Raw genomic sequence first — 17,448 nt, forward strand, 5'->3', positions numbered from 1 at the left:
ATAACCTCCAAATCAACTCTCAAAGGTTCTCATTCTGTGAAAGTTAAAAATACTGTATTTTCAGGTGATCTGAGAATTACAGAACTTCGAAACAAGGACTCAAATGGTCTGCTTGAACTTTTTAAAACTTACTGCAGAAGAAATAACATTCTTCTTGAGAAAAAAATGTTGCTGAAAAAGCAAGCAAGTGTCAAAAACTCAACAAAGCATGAAACACAGGGGAATTCAGGAAGTTATGTTGGTGACCACCATAATAAAATGCAGGATTGACATAAATTCCTTTTTAAAAATATGATTTAAAAATATAGTCATAGGGGAACATAGACCAGAACCCCTTGTCAGTGACTTTCACAGTCAAACCACATTAAAATATATGTCCTCCTCATAGTCATTTTATTTGGTTCCTTTGGCAGCCTTAATGAAATACTAGCTCAAGTAAAACCAAAGAAATCTTTATTTTCTGTTTAAAATGCAAGGTAGTTCTACTGACAGTCATAGGACATTGATACTAATATAAAGTGATCTGAGTATTAAATATGTGACAATACAGGAGTACAGCACTTATTATCTTTACATGCTTTACTTTCCATTTCACTTTCATATTCTATAAAATGCCATTATCATGTATAGGCTGCTATCAGAATTTCTTGTCTTGATGAGGGTTGATAGTTAATGGTTCTTTTTTCCCCTTTGAAAGGCAGAAGGACATCCTGGTGGTAATTGACTTTCTAGAGGTGTACTGCAATGCTCACTGAAGCAGTCGTGCCTGATTCAGTAGACTGGAACTGCAAAATGATTTCAGCTAACAGCTCTACGCCAGAGTAGTCAAATGCCTGGAAAAATGAGGTAGCAATGAATACCTCCAAACAAGAGTATCAGCCATTTTACTGCTGGAAATTAACTGTGGAAAGAGAATTGAAAGGGCTGTTGTGTTCTCTAGGGATAAAATGATTGTGTAAATAAAAAATACTCAAAGCATGGGTATTATTTCTCCTCCCACGATTTCTCTCTAAGCATTACAATATACAGTGTTTTCTTTATAAGCATCATATCTTTGAACTTTTTCAAATACTGAATCTTTAAGAAATACTAAAAAATATATTTTCTTTGTCATCCACTTGATGCTTAATATTTTACTTACTTCTTTCCTTCAGAAGTCCATTCAGAATGGATTCCTACTTACCCTGACTTAAGTTATTTATTCAGTAAATTAAGCAGGAATAGAAATCTATTGAGCTAAACTACAGCATGGAATATACTGTAAGAATCATCTCTCTCTCATTTCCAACAGCTCCCAGGGCATTCTCCAATAAAATAGGAAAAAAAGTCAAGGTGTCTCTTGCTTCTTAGATACAACAGCTCTTCAATTAGTCTAGCTCACCAAGAGACTATACAGTTATCTCTGTGTAAATGAATCTCCTTTCTCTTTCTTCTAAATTTTCTCTGAACAGTTTTTTGAGTTCCTGAATTCATTTTTTATCTTTTTGTTACATGCATTTTTATTTTTCTGTCCTCTCTGCTGGCTTAGACCATCTCACGTGGTCCTGGTAAAGCAAACCACAACCATACTATCAGCCTGTAAATTCCTTTTCATCTGCAAAATTCCAGATGAGACGTAATGGCCGCACTCTCCATGAAGGGTGCTAACCAGGGAAGGTGAATATAAATCACTTCAGTGCAGCCTCTTGGCTGCCTCCAGCAGCAGGACCTGAACTCTCACCCTGCCTGGCAGAGCTTGAGCCCTCTCCTGCCATGGGTGGGAAGGCAGACACAGAATGAATTCCTGGGGCACTGTGCTCACAGGGAGGAAACAAATGGGTTTGAAGCTGTTCCATAGGTGAGGTTTCAGATCTGACACTAACTAACATCTGACACTTTATTGTCCAGCTTCTCGTGACTCTTTAAGGACAGATGAATATTTAAACTCCTTTCTCATGGCCAATTTTAATAAAAGAACAGAGACAACTTTTCTCATATAGAGAATATGATAGAGGGCTGGACATCGTAAGCTGAGCAAACAGATCTGCAGAGACTTTTCTTAATCAATTTTTTTAATTCATCTTTCTGTGATTTAGTGTCTGCCTCTAAATGGAAAAGATTATATATTTTCTCACAAGGATATTATGATGATTAATTAATTAATGTTTGCAATGCTCTTAAGTTGCAATAAGATCTAGAAAGAAGGGGTGTATGTAAAAGAAATTAATAACTACCTGTCCAGTGACCTTTGATTCTTCTGTGCCGAGTGAAATGTCCTGTGGGGGAAAAAAAGTGGACTGTGAACAGGCAATTAAAGAGAATAATAATATTGGCACGTAAAAGGTGATAAATAGGGTTTTCACACAACCCTTACTTCTGCTATTATTTACCATTTAAAGCTTGACTCCCAAAAGTAGAGTTTACTTTAGCATTATTAGTAGATTTTTTTTTTCTTTTTCTTTTTTTTTTTCAATCTATGTTCTCCATATTTAGATCTCCTGTGCAGACAGGAGAAAAACACTGAAGGAATCATAGGTTATTTCGCTTCGAAAAGGTCATTGAAAAAAACAAATGTTCTATCTGTAAATATGTTAGTAAGTCAAGACTCTCTGGGAACAGGATTTAAATTTTTTGGGTTTTTTTTCTTAATGGAAAAGTGTATTCTCAGAATCCCATCATTTCCAAAAGCCTTATTTTTATTTTATCAAAATTCCCAGGAAAAAGAACCACAAAATGATGTGATGCATGAAAAATTCAGGAAGAATCATTTGAAAATCAGGCTCATAAATTCAGCTTTCTGCAGAGCAGCTACTTATCTGTCTGCCTGCCTCCTGGGTACTTGAACAGTGGCATCTGGTTAGATCTGAAGTTAATGACCATTTTCTATATGAATTATTTTCACAAAGATGTTAAAACCAAATCCCAGCTCAAGGAAAAACAAAATGGAAAGTCATCTTGCTGTGACTCTTCTTTTATTTTGATGTTTATTTTACAAGTGGCTGGTCTTCCTGTGTGAGCTGTGCCCTAAACATAAGTAAAGCAAAACTTTTTTTTTTTTTACTACAGGCAGAAAAGAAATTAAGGCTTCAGTGATGTCATTAGATCTAAAACGTACCTTTCTAGATTTGTGCATGCAGAGAGGAATAAAGTTAAATATATGTACATTTTAATCAAGTAATAGCTGCAATAAAGACTTTTAATTTGCTTCCTGATACATTGCCATTTTTCCAACCTCTGCAGAACAAAACCCTTATAGTCAGTCTTGCAGTCTTGCAGTGTACCCATAAATCCAAGGTCTGGTCCCTTTTTGGAAGAATTCTGGGTCAAGGTTCTTCGTCTGGAGTAAATTTGAGTTACTGATTAGCCAGACACTCAAGCAAGAAATTTATAACTGGGTAAAACTCTCCTTTTACTTGCTGACTTACTGAGTAACATTTATGAAAATAAACTTAGCAGAATGTACTGTATGTTAAGTTATCAGCATGGATGCTGCCTGCAGGCTATTGCAGTCATTCTTGCTGACATTATCCTGTTTCTATCAGATTGCCTATGTAGCTCCCAGTATTTTGTGGTAGAGTTTGCCTTACAAGAGGAGTTCTTGCCAGAAGGAAGCTGGAAAACAGTAAGGCAGGATGTCAACAGAGGGGCATCACCTCCAGCAGTGTCTGCTGCCCTGTTGGGGGGGTTGTGTTTGTGTCTGTGCACGTAATACAAACATTGTACTTGCTGGTCTCAGGCAGTCTCTGCAGCAGAAACTTCGGGGTTCCCTGTAATGTTCAAGGAATGTGATTCCTGCCCTTCAGATTGCTGCCCATGTCAGCACAGCCCAGTTTTCAGGCTCCAGGTGTTGCAGTTGCACTGCAGCTGAGAGGTGCAAGTGCATCCTGCCGAGGCCTACCAGGCTAGTTTTAATCTAATTAGCTTGGGTAACAATGTTAGTGAAGATGTGATAGAATGAGCCTCACTAAATAAATGTATGCTGATGTAAAAGCCTGCTAGGAATCATCAGAACATCCCTGGGTGGCCAACAACAACAGTGTACAAATTTGAAAACCTCTTCCCAAGGGCTGTTGAAGCAAGGGCTTGGCAGTTACTTCAAAGCCCAAAATCATCCCACTGATAGTTTATAGTTTTCCCTGTAAAACAATTTGAAAATATTATATAAGTTAACTGGTTGTCAAGATAAAATTTTAGCTGGAAAAAAAATTTAGCTTTCTCCCTGGGGTTTTCTAGCCTTTAAAGATTTGCGTGCACAGCTATGGTGGCTACAGCCAATCTCTCTGTGTTGTCTGCCTTCATCGCAGCAATCACGTCGCTTTTTTTACTGCTGCTTACAGGGCTCCAATACTGGAAGCCTGAGTATCACTTGCTTCTGGTCTTGAATGGTAGAAGAGTAACACAAGCAGATGAAATTGTCTCTGTGTTACTGCATGTTCTGTTTTGAAGAGGAGACAGCCCACTGGTGTAATGAGAAAAATCAGAGAATTAACTCAGAAGTAGCAAAGGTAATTGGAAGACAAAAGCTGGTTATTGAACCAAAGGATATGAACCTTTAAAGCTTTAAAACTTTAAGATAGCCGAGAGGAAATAGTAAATGAAAGGTAGGCAAACAGTATAGGAAAAAAATATCTTTTTTTTTTTTTTAATAATAAAATTTTCTTGTAGTGGAGGCAAAGATGGTTGAAAAGCATGTATTTGTTCAGTCTATAGGGTTCATGCTTCTGGTACAGCTTTATTACTCCTTATTCTGTGAATGAGCATTACTGGATAGGAGCATCACCCCTTACTTTTCCTCTTTTGTGGCTGAAAGACACCAAAAGTTGGCTGCTGCAGCAAAAGAAGCAGAACCCAGCATCTCCCCAGTTACAGCCCTTACACTTGGAAAGCTTTAACTGGGCTGGAAAACCTGTTCTGTGAACAAGCCCAGGTGGAGGTGTTCCAAATATCAGTGAATATTGGTGTCAGGGCTGCACAGGCTCCTCCGAAAGTCAGGCACTGGAAAGGCTTAGTGAGTACTGGGAGGGCACCACCCTGATCAGGGGATCATTCAAATAACAGTAATAAATAACAAATTACAAATAACAAAAGCCAAATATCATCTTGCTCCTACTTGAACTGAGAAGGGGCAGTTGGATTTCTTGGGCTTGGAGACAAAATCCTAGATGCCATGGTTTGTCCAGTGCCTTCGTGTACAGTGACAGTGAGGTGCCTTGTGCAAGCACAGGATGGGAGTGAAGGAGTCTCATTTCCTGCATGGCCTTGAACACCTAATCTCTCCTTGTTTTCTCATCTGTACAACTGGAACAATATTGTTTATTGACCACATAGGGAGCTGTAAGGCTAAATTAATGTTAAAAACCGTTTGATTCTCTTAGATAAAAGGTTTTCTGCAAGTATGGAAAATAGCCATTTATTATCTACATTTTTGTCACTTTTTATTTATGCCCTATCAATTCTACTGCAGCGTTTTCTTTAGAATTATTTAGAATTTGCCTTATCTCCTTGCATGAAAAAGAAATTGATAGCAACCAATGATTGCATAAAAAGTAATGTTTGAAAAGTCTGGTCTAAATTTATTAATTTCACGTGTACTTCCTCACAACTAACATTTATATGAAACTTCTTGATCAATGTATTTTCTTTGGTGACTTTGCAACATGGTCTTTTCTTCTTTATGTACTGTTTAAGGTATCCATGAGCTCACACAAATGGACAGGAGTATGCACTTCGGCTCTTACAATTAATTTCACTTCTGTATCTTTGATTGTATTTTCTGTTTGGTCTATTTTAATCCTATTCCTCTCCTGCTGACTTTTCTTCTATTTGACGGCTTTTATTTTTCTTCACCCTTCAAGAATCCTGAACCTACCAATGAAGAATCATTTGTATACACTGTCATTTCTATTTGCTATTTTCCCTTTTTTCCCCCGCAGTGAGGCAGGGCGAGCAGTGTGATGTGCTGGATATCAGTACAGTGCACCTCAGGTACACTGAAACATTTCACTCCACCTTATGTCGTTTCTAGAATGTATTTTCTTGCCCTTAGCCCTGAGCCACAAGAGGAATTTGGCCGGATTTTGACACATTTGTGCAGCACTGTGTAGCTAAAGTGCTTCCAGAACATCTGTTGCTACTTCTTGTGTTCAGCAGCCTGCTGGAAGTGAGAGCTGTGAAGCAGATTATCTAACACCCTGGCTTGTCTGAAACTTTACATAAGAATTGATTTATATGTATGTACCAAACCTGTAAAAAGAGGAGACACTGCAAAAAATTAAATTATAGGTTGCATTTTAGGTAAATTCTATGTTGTAATCATTTCAGATGAGTTTGAAATGCAGTTTCCTGTACTTGGTTCTGTATTCCTATTTTTTTCTGCTCCTTACTATTTCTTAGATAAATTAAGACTAACTTTTCTATGCCTCATTGCTCTACCCTAGTAATTTCCTGAAATTCAAAAATGCCACTGAAAATGTCCTTGTTAAAAATAATAAAAAGCTATTAAGCTATCTTATTCAACATGCTCAAGTCAAAAGATATTTACAATCATTAAACTGCAATGAATGAATGGATTTTGCAGGAAGACAGCTTGTTCACTGGAATTTGTTGAGCTCTTCAGAATCAGCTAAGTTGAAGGAAAAATATATACTCAGTGACTTTGGTTTTATAAAATCTGAAGGGCTTCCTGATGAGTGCAAATGCAGTTTTCTTTGGTCTGTTTACAGTTTAGACCATTAGGACAAAGACTGACTGTAAATGCTAACATGAAATTTTCTGAGGCCTGACCCGTAATTCTGCTTTGGAATGAGGTTGGAGAAGAGGTTAAGAAATTCTGACACTAATTCTGGGCTGGAATTAAATGCTGATTTATTTAATCTTACTATTGCTCTGTTTCTGTAAAAATCCTACCTTGCAATGACTGTGCAGTTTCCTAGTATTTATAATACCTTATATAAAACTAGTGGTTAGATTGTGGCCAGATGTGTCCCACATGTTACCAGGTTCCTCTTAGACCTGAGGGCCATAGCAGCATAGACTAGAAAGTGTCTGTATCCCTGCATATACTGTTTCCACACCAAAGAAGTGGCTTGAAAAGAAACTAATTTTGTCTGCTGACAGAGGTGCATTGGTTAAGCCAGGAAATGAGTCAGAATTTCAGAGAACCAGCTGAGCTCCTGGGTGCAGTGGAACATTTTCCTTTTGCCTCTGAGCATCGTGGATTCCAGCTGCAGGGATGGGGGCTGGTGCTCTCCACCTCGGAGACCGCAGCAGTGGAAGTGCTGTGCTCCAGGCATAATTTTGTCTTTTGCTTATATAAATGGAAAATGTGATGATGGTTCATTTTGCTGAATTTAGACATAGGCATGAAGGATGCCAAGTTCCATGAGATCCCCTGGGACTTCAAGGTAGCCAAAATGATCCTACGTTGTACTGACTGCTGCATCCAAACAGTTCAATGGCATTTAACCAGTTAGAGAGGTGCAAAACTCAGTGCTTTCTGTCTTACAGTACAAGTCTTGACAGAAGGACTAGCACTTTTCAGATCTTGCTGAAGCTCTCGTATTTTAATGCATTTGCAAGGCTGGGTTCTGAAAGAGTGAAGAGAAGCGAGGTATATGCAAAATCCTTCTGAATTCTTCAGATTATTCCCTGTGAAGAAATAAACCAAAACATTTTACCAAGAGGACTGCCCTTTTTCTCTTTGGCTAACTGAGCTTCCTTTCTTTTTTCATGTGGGAGATATGAAAAAGTTTTTGTGATTTCACTAAATTTGCCTGGTAGCATTTTTATGTTAAAGGGAATAAAGGTGCTTTGCCTGAATATTTTCAATTTATAATGCTTGCATACCTAACAACTATTAAACGTAAATATCTAGGTGAAGGGAATAACTTTATTTAGGATTTAGGTTTTGTCATTAGACTATATTTTCTTTTTCATATTATTTCAATAGTAGCTACATTTGCTGAAATTATAAATCAAGTGTGTGTTGGAAGTGGGACTGTATAAATATTAAATATTAAGCTTTCTGCTCTTTGCTCCATGGAGTACAGTTCTTATTGTGACAATACTTTATTCTTTGCTTTTCTGGTTTTAGGGACTTGTTTAATATTTCAGCAGTATTTCATTCCCCAAATACTTCAAGAAGATACAATTATTTAAAAAGTATTTTCAACTACAAGTCAGGCAAATTAAAATATCAATTATTATCTCTCAACAGATTTTACCTGATTAGTGGTGGAGTTCCATTCATTATATGTGGGATTACAGCAGCAACCAATATCAATAATTATGGGATTGAAGGCAATGCACCATAGTAAGTATAAACCACTATCATAAAACTTTTAAGGAAAACAGATCCTGTTTCTTATCCAAATAAATGTAGCTGACTTCATAAAGGGTACAGGCATACAATTTGGCATGATATCTGTTACATAATTTTATTAAGTATTAGCTGTGAAAGAGCAGTGTCTCAATCTGGAGCTTGCTGCTTCACCTCCAGTTTGACTTCATTACTGGCAATACAATCACCTTTCATTTACAGAAATACTCTTCATTTACATCTGAATAAGTGAAATATATTAAAAAATATCTCATGAATATCATATCCAATGGAGCTATTAATTATTCAAATATTTTCATTTCATTATCTACCTTGATTTGTTATCCTTCCAGCAACTTAGAGCAATTCAAAAACAATGGTGTAAGAAAAGGACAAGTAAAAATCCCTCCCCCACTAACTCCACTCCCATCCCTCCATTAAAACCCAAATATTTTGGATTTTTACCACAATGTCTGGCAATCCTGTCTTAATCCTTTCATGTCCTTGTGTGTAGGTATGTGTTCAGTAGACCTTCACAAGCTCACCAGGCATCACATTGTTATTAATTCCTAATTCTTGTCATGAAGAATGAGGTATCCATAAGTACATTCAGTCTTTCCATAAAAGTATAGCAGAAGGTGAATTAGACTGCAAAGTTAAATACAGTGTGTGTAACAGACCAGCATGGCAGTGACTGGCACACTAATGGATATTTTAGTACTCTGGCAGCACTAATACTCTAGAGGACATCACTCTTTGAGCATCTATTGTAACACATTTGAAACTGGTTATGATCTGGGCGTGAGAAGTGGCAGCCAAGGAGAATGGTTCTTAAGTGAGCATCTGGCTCCTTAAAGACATTTTTATAGTGAACTGAAATTTAAATTCCAGTAAGAAATCAGTGCATACCATGGCTTAACTGTATGCTCTGCCTAAGGCCCAAGTCATATTCATATACTTATTCAAATTTATCCAGTTAAACAACCAGTTTACAATCAACAGTGTGTTATAAAGCTCTATTATTAATATTCCTAAATATGAGACATTTTTCATTTTGGTGCAGTTACTGGGGCTATACTTCTTTAATCATGTTAATGTAGCAAATCAATACCTGGCGTTACAGTGTGCATAGAAAACAAGGGGTAGGTGAGGAATGATTATAAGATTGACTAAAAATCTTCTAATTCAATGGCAGTGTAGTGATTTATGTGCTTTATTCATTTTTATGGTATTAGTAAAGTAAATGTAGATGCACAAACTTGAACTTTTTTACAGAATAGATTTTGTAAGTGATCCCCTACGAGATTTGACTTGAAATAACAGCATCCCATGAGACTGTTCCACTCAGGAGCATTCCTCTCCACTTTGCATCAAATATGCAGCATTCAAATGTGTTTCAAGTATTCACAGAGCTTTGTGTTCTCTGCTTATCCAATTAAATATAGGTGGTGATTTGCCACCTATTTGTTTTCACAAATATCTTTCAGGGAATGCTTCCTTGTGCCCATCTAATTGTATACTCTTTGGAGTGTTTCTAAGTTCATTAATATGTGTGTGTATTTCTGTTTAAGGTTCAGATTTCAAAAATTCAAAGTCATTATTCTGAAGCTGCTTGCTGTAAAGCCTAGTGGGACTGTCTCTGTTTAGCTGAGAGGTTCTCAGCCTGGGAGAAAAAGTCATTCTGTCCTTTTTATAGTAACTTGTAGATAATTCCTGGCTCGGCAAGAATCTGATATCAGAAGTTTCCTCACTGGAACTGGAGGAATTGCAACTAATCACACACGCCTAAATGAATATGAAGTGTCACACAGTGTCACTTTTAGAGCTGGAATCATCATGACAGATCACCTGGTCTGTCTTTCTGACCCAGTGGGAAATTAGCTATATCTAAACCATTCCTGACAGTTATTTATCTGAGGCACTTTAAATGCTCCCATAATGGAAAGACCACATTTCATTCCAACAGCTTATTATCCTAATTGTCCTAACAGCTAAGAAACTTTTTTTTAAAATCTAATTTAGATCTTTCTTGCTGCAGTTTAAGCTTATTACTTTCTTGTCCAAGTGATAAAGTAACTTATTCCTCTTTCCAGAAATATTTATTCATGCAATATTTAGGGTATAAGAACCTCATAGCAGCTGTACTAGGCTATACTGCCAGCTCAGTTCTCTGTCTATAACCATGGCTTAAAGCAGATAATAGAGAAGAGTCAAAGCGAGGCAAATATTCCCTCTAACCCATGTTCTGCCAGTTTCCATCTAGGATTTCATTAGTGTTTTCTTCTCTCATGTTTTTTCATCAGATCATTTGTCCTTAAGACAGTCGTCTCAGATTCATGCTGGCGTGTGAGCTACTTTAAGCTGCTCTAAAACAGTTACAGTTATATTATTTAAAGCCTAGAAAACCATGATCATGCTGCAATGATATTATGCTACTAACATATCACAGAGACCATCAGTTTCCCTAATTTTTCTGAGGACATTCAAATTGACGTGGATGAACTCCCAAGAACTCTAGAAAGAGTGCAGAATTCAGAAATGGCATATATCTTTGAGATCTGCTCACTGCAGAAAGTGGTGACAGTTCAACTGGAAGTCTTTTTTCAGCCTCTCTTGGTACTCAGGCTGCTCTTTAGCAAGAAGAAAATTCCATCATAACAATCTTCAGGCTTAAGAATTTGTAGCAATGTTCATTGATACAAACCACTGAAATCTGCACGCTTCTATTGCTCATAGAGAGTGTATAAACTATGCCTCATTTGCTTTTTAATCAAAGTATTAATGCTGACATTTTTAATAGTAGAAAAAAGGGTTGACATAAATGGTCTTATACTTCACTGCAATTATGGAGTCTAAACTGACCTATATTTCTTGGAAATTTTCAGTTTTAATAATCTGTAAATTATACTATATATTGTATTCTATTACAAAATTACAAAGTGATGCCTCAGCTTAATTAATATTAAAGACAGCCCTCCTCTCTCCACAAGTTGAACTTATGAGATACTGTTGTGTCATACTAGTCAGTCAGCAGTCAAGTTGTCCATCACATCTGATGTGGGCTCTGAAATGTTCTTGACTCTCTCTTTTTGTTGTTTTCAGTTGCTGGATGGCCTGGGAGCCCAGTCTCGGTGCTTTTTACGGGCCGGTGGCATTCATTGTGCTGGTGACCTGTGTTTACTTTCTCTGCACGTACGTGCAGCTGAAGCGCCATCCTGAGCGCAAGTACGAGCTGAAGGAAAAGACAGAAGATCCGCAGAGAATGCCAAGTACTGACGTGGGCCATGGTCATATTACAGACCCTGTGTCCGTTCCCCAGGCAACCTGCCCCATGATTTCTTCTTCCTTATTGGAAAATGAGCATTCATTTAAGGCTCAGCTTCGAGCCGCAGCATTCACTTTGTTCCTGTTTACTGCCACTTGGACCTTTGGAGCACTTGCAGTATCTCAAGGTCATTTCTTGGATATGATATTTAGCTGTCTTTATGGAGCCTTCTGCGTGACCTTGGGGCTTTTCATCCTGATCCATCACTGCGCAAAGCGAGATGATGTGTGGCATTGCTGGTGGTCCTGCTGCCCATCCAAAAGAAACACCTATTCTGTGCAAGTTAACGTGCGCCCAAAAGTCAACGTCAACGGGGACACTCAAGTTCACGCACCTTGTCTGCAGGAATCACCGTGTCCCAACAAGTCGGCTGTGTTTAATCACCCAGCAGCGAGCCACTGCAAGCTCACTAACCTGCAAGCTGTTCAGAACCACGTTAACTGCCTGTCGCCCGTGACACCGTGCTGTGCAAAAATGCACTGCGATCAGCTGCTCGATGATGAAGCTCACATTCATGTCCACAGCGAGGGAACCTTCAGACCCAACATGCACATTCATAGATGTCTGAAAAGCAGAACTAAGCCACGTTACTTCAGTCGGCACAGGTCTGCAGGGGAAAGAGAGTACGCCTATCACATCCCGTCGAGCATTGACGGCAGCATCCACAGCTCGCACACGGACAGTCCCCACAGCACACACGAGAGCCAGTCGGGTCACAGGCGGGGCTGCTGCTCGCAGAGCGATCCCTACCCCACCGTCAACCAGCCCGAAAGCAGCGACGCAAGTACTGTAATATACAGCTGTGGGAAAATGCCAGACAGTGACGCTGTGCACCACCCCGCTCACTTTGAAATGCACCCACGGACACAGTCGTTGCCATTTAACACAACAAATCACAACGGGATTCTCAAGGGAAACATGCATGAAGCCATGATATACAGCTCAGATAGTACAGGAAATATCAAAACTGGCCCTTGGAAAAATGAAACTACCGTGTAGTTCGTGGGCCATCATGATGTGTTTTTTGCCCTAAACCATCGTTATCTTTGTTTTTATTCCAAAATAAATACGGTGATATGTTTGCGTAGCTCATCAGTAAATTGTACAGCTTTTCCTTTTCTTTGTAAATGTCAGAAAAAGAGGGATAGTGACAGTTTTAAAGTGAAATTATTTTTAAAAGAAAGTTATAAGATTATTCTGAAAGATAATGAGAAAATGAAGTCTAGACAATTGAATAAGAGAGGCAATATCCTTTTGTTATACAGAGTGACATTTCTTTAGAAACATCATTTTCGTTCATTGTTTTCACTTTTTTTCTGTAGTAACTTCAGACACTTTTTATAAACATATCAGCATCTTAAACTTTTACTTATTTATTTTTGTAGAAAAATATTACTGTGCCATGGATTTTAATCAGAAGTGGCTATGGTAGAAATGATAAACACAATTTTATAAAATTGCAGCTTTTTAGATATACAAAAGTGATACTGCCTCTAAAAACCTTCTGTAGCATATGGCCTGTAAAGTCATGTAATGTACAGTCTCTGTTCTGTCCTTTTTCTTGTTGGAGAGAAGTGCTAGGTAATGTCTCTGTTACATCTTTGGTGCTGTATTGGTTGTATTTTGCATGACATATGTCAGGATATACCATTTGCTGTTTTCTAGTGTTACATGTGTTTCAAAAAAGAACAAAAAAAAAAGTGTGGTACAAGGCTGTGAAAAACCCTATTGATATTAATCTAGAGCATTATAATTCTACAGGAAAAAATCACTCTGCACTAGTTTAAGTGGCACAATCCTTTGTATAAGGTTATATGATAGCTTTGATAAGGGTCCACTCTAATGTCTTTACAGAGCATGCACTACTCATTGTATGTGGCACTGTGTGGTGTAATAGCAATTGTCTCAACAAGTTTTACACTTCTTTGTAAAGTATGCCTTTTAAACAAATCTGTAAGCTGTTCCACAGTAACCTTTCCACATCTGTTAAGGTAGAGCAGTTTTATCATTAACTCTTTGAGGACTACAGTTATTTTCTTAAAGTAGCCTATTCTAGTTCAGAGATACTGTACATATGATATTGTCTATTTAGTTACATGATCAATGTAGTCCAGAGTCGTGAAGAAAGAGGAAGTTCAGTAATTTTCTAAAAACACACCTTCTTAGAATCCATCTATGAATTTCACCACTTTCTGAAAACCCATTTCCTCCCCTAGCAAATTTCAGATTGTCTTAATACTTTAGTGCAAATTTGACCTTCAGAAAAGTTCTTTATGTTCATGATTTCTGCTGAATTTTGGGGCATTCCAGGGTCAGTAGCATTCTCTATTAACAAGGCTCTTGGCAAGATTTTTTTCATGTTTCCATGAACATCTGGACACAAAGCATCAACTCACAGTACAGAACTGCACCAGAATGATCCCTATATTAAATAAAACTGCCTTTTGCAAATAGGAAGAGTGCAGAATAATAATAGATTTCAGAAAGTGAATGGAAGCATAGAGCTGTGAGAAAAATGTCTACAGTGGAAAGTGAACAGTGCATCCAGAAATGAGAGAAAAAGCACAATTCTGTATGGCCACACTAGAAAGTTTGCTGTGATGTCTTCACACAGACTTTTGTAATTGCTGCAGAGAGGAAGTAGAAAATTCCATTGAGAGACCATCCACTGAGAGTCTGCGATTCTCTGTGTATATGTGGCAGAAATTTTCACCATACTTCAGCCCCATACTTTTCTGTTATTAGCAGTTTATTAGACTCTACCTTCTTTTCTTTTTAAATATGTAGGAATAAATTTCCTAATAGTGTACATAAAGATGACAATTATAATTGTTAGAATGTTATAAAAACATGTAAGTCAGATGAATGTGTTCTGCAGTGTTGCAGGTGGGAATTAGTACTCAAAGGGTTAATGCTCAGTATCTGAGTGCAAGAAATCTTGTTTTTCTGTATTTTTGTAAATTTGAAATATATATTGTAAACTCCAGCAGTGCAATGTATCCATCTCAGATTGTGTATTTTTAAAAGGTGAGCAAGAAGAATGCACTAGGTGGTTGTCAAGTTTTAAGCCAATATTCAACAGTTTCATGACTGCTTCTTTAGCTAATAGAAAATGAAACAGACAAAACACTGAGCTTTATTGTGTATATGCTGTATATGCTTGAACTGTCTCTAAACTAAAATACAGTATTTTTCTTTGTTTGCATACTGAAATATTTTCTGCTTCATAATTGTTTTCTTTTAATATTGCTTTTACTCATTCCACATAGACAGTGACCCTAAATAAGCATAGACATAATGTGAAATCCACTTCTCTGTGTCTCAGCACTATGTATATGTATATTCTATAACAGTAAAAATGTAGGAAGTCTGTAGACCATTATGCATACCAAAATATCTCACACACAGAGCCAAGATGAAATACTCACTCTGCAAGAATCCACTCAGTAAGCTCCTTTATTCAGCTTGTGTTTTAATCACCTCTGTTATTTTGTCTGAGAGGCCAATTCCATCTTCATAATGGCTTACAAAAAAGTAAATAGGTGCTGCTTTCCATAGAATATCTTACATGATAAAACTCTCTGGAATTCAAACATAAAATATTAAAACACTTTTTTTATTGTGTTAAAAATTAATTTAGTGCATATTTCTGGGCTGATTTGGATGAGATGTGTTATGCAATAATCTATTTGCATATTATTTTTTCAGAAAATATACAGTATATCTACAGAGTAGAAGACATGATATTAAATAAATATAAAAATGTTTTGTAACATCAAATTTGACCAAAATGCTTTTTATGCTTTTGACTTTTTTTTTTTTCCTTAAGATAAATGAGATAATTTCAATGCTTTGGAAGTCTGGTTTTGATTTATTGTGGGGTTTTGGTCAATTATAGTCAGTGAACCATTACTCCTTTACTGATTTTCTTCCCTATAAAAATTAAGTCAGTGAAATAACCAGAGTATAAGAGATATATTGTCCTAGTAAATTCCTCACGGACACACGTAAGATATTTTAAAATCAGTTTTAGTTTTGGTGATTCATTGATGATTAAAATATTGTTGAACAGATTTTACTGTTCACTTTCTGTCCGAGATTAAGCAAGAGGAATTTCATCCAGAAAAAGACAATTTTCAGAGAATGATGCAATCAACAGAAATCTGAATAGCTGCTACCAGGATAAAAATATGCTTTTGCTGTAGTGTTGTTCTCTGCATATAGAAATTCCAGTTTTCATTACCGAATTTGAAGTCACATAGGCTGCTTACGAGAAGAATTCCTACCAGCCTCATATAATGAATTTGGGTGTAAAAATAAAGCATACATTTTTGCACATTATGTCTGGTCATATGTGTCGTTCCCAAGAAGTCTGTTGATTGTGTCTGCACTGATGTGAGTGAGCAGTCACTGTCAGTGGCCATAAACAGCTGTTCTCCTTCACCACACAGCTGCCTGCCAGCTACCCTGTGAGCACCAAATCCAGATGTTAGCCCACCACAGGAGCTTCACTGGGGCTATGAAGCACTCATCCTGTCTGAACCAAAGCAAAGTCAAGGCCACCTTTGATGGACAACACAGGCAATTGGGCACCCCCGACTCGAACACTCAGTGTTGAAGGAAGGAAAATGTAATGGAAGTGGATTTAAGCAGTTTTAAGTCCTCCTCCCTCCATCTCTCTAAAGCACCTGCCTAGTAATTCTACTGCCTGCAGATAGCTACCAAATCCAAACAAACCCATGCAAAATTAGACAGTTGACCTAAAATTCCTGGTTAGCTGAAACAGCACAACCTAGTTAACCATCAGAAAAGCCCAAGCTGGAGAAAACCTCTTTGGATGCTCTGTCACAAAGATGCTTCAGGTTGGTTGTGTGTGGAGACATGAAACTAAGTGTTTTGGATGCCTGAAGATCTGAAACTGCTCTTGTGCAGACACTGTTAAGGCTTACAAAGCTGATTTTGACTCCACAAATTCAGAAGTAGCTTCCAGTGTAAATGATATGCCTTTTCACAATGAAGAGATTATCTGACATTTCACTGTTTGGGAAAAAGAAAGTTGTCATCACAATCAGGCTAGTAACCTTTTTATCATAGGATCTTCTTTGCATGGAAACAAGAAAAAGGAGACCACCTGTACTCCCACTGAGTTTTCGTTGTCTATAAAGAGAAATGTCAGACTGATGAAGACACTGGAAGCTCAGCAGCTTCCTTGCCAGAACATAAATTCAAGTTCCTGTAGCAGCATCCTGCAATTCAGAAAGGAGCTGTAGAATGCAGCTGCATCAATCAGAATTCATTGGCTGAGTTTAAAGGCTGGCTGGCTGACTTCAGTTGAAGCAATTTCAGTGGTAACTTGGTGCTTCAGGCAGCTTTTACTTGCTTAGTTAACTCTACAAGGAAGGGAGCTTTTGGTTTGGTTGTTTGGGATTTTTTTGCTGTGCCCAGTTGACTTTTTTCTAATTAACAATTGAATAGCTAAGAAGAAAACTTAGTCTACAAATTACCTCGACTATAAACCATGGCTTTTTGTTCTCTGTTAGGGGGTCTGTGGAGGTGCAAGTGAATCCCTATTCCCTTACCTGACCAGTATATTACCTGAGTTTTTTCAAGAGCCAAACAGGCTGCCGTCAGTGAATTCAGGACAATATTAGAGGGCTCACTTCTCTGCAGGGAGGGTTGCAATTTGGTTTGCAAACTCTAGAGAAATTCAACCTCAAACGAATATCCTGCCTTGAAGTTGTGCAGCTAGCCATGCCTCTGAGGTAAGGGGTTCTTTGTAAACATGGTGTCTGCATACCCCATAGGTACTGCTGTCTCTTTACATTTT

General features: G+C 37.7%; 1 protein-coding gene across 1 annotated transcript in view; it reads left to right on the top strand.

Annotated features, from left to right (window-relative positions):
* Positions 1-12,620, top strand: part of LOC134045959 (adhesion G protein-coupled receptor A3-like) — a 251,076-nt gene extending 238,456 nt beyond the window's left edge. Inside the window, exons 18-19 of the mRNA XM_062496118.1 lie at positions 8,195-8,290; positions 11,399-12,620. Of these exons, the coding sequence (XP_062352102.1) occupies positions 8,195-8,290; positions 11,399-12,620 (1,318 nt within the window). The remainder of the gene's footprint in view (positions 1-8,194; positions 8,291-11,398) is intronic.
* The last annotated feature ends 4,828 nt before the right edge of the window (positions 12,621-17,448 follow it).

Source organism: Cinclus cinclus, chromosome 7, assembly GCF_963662255.1.
Source record: "Cinclus cinclus chromosome 7, bCinCin1.1, whole genome shotgun sequence".
Taxonomy (NCBI): domain Eukaryota; kingdom Metazoa; phylum Chordata; class Aves; order Passeriformes; family Cinclidae; genus Cinclus; species Cinclus cinclus.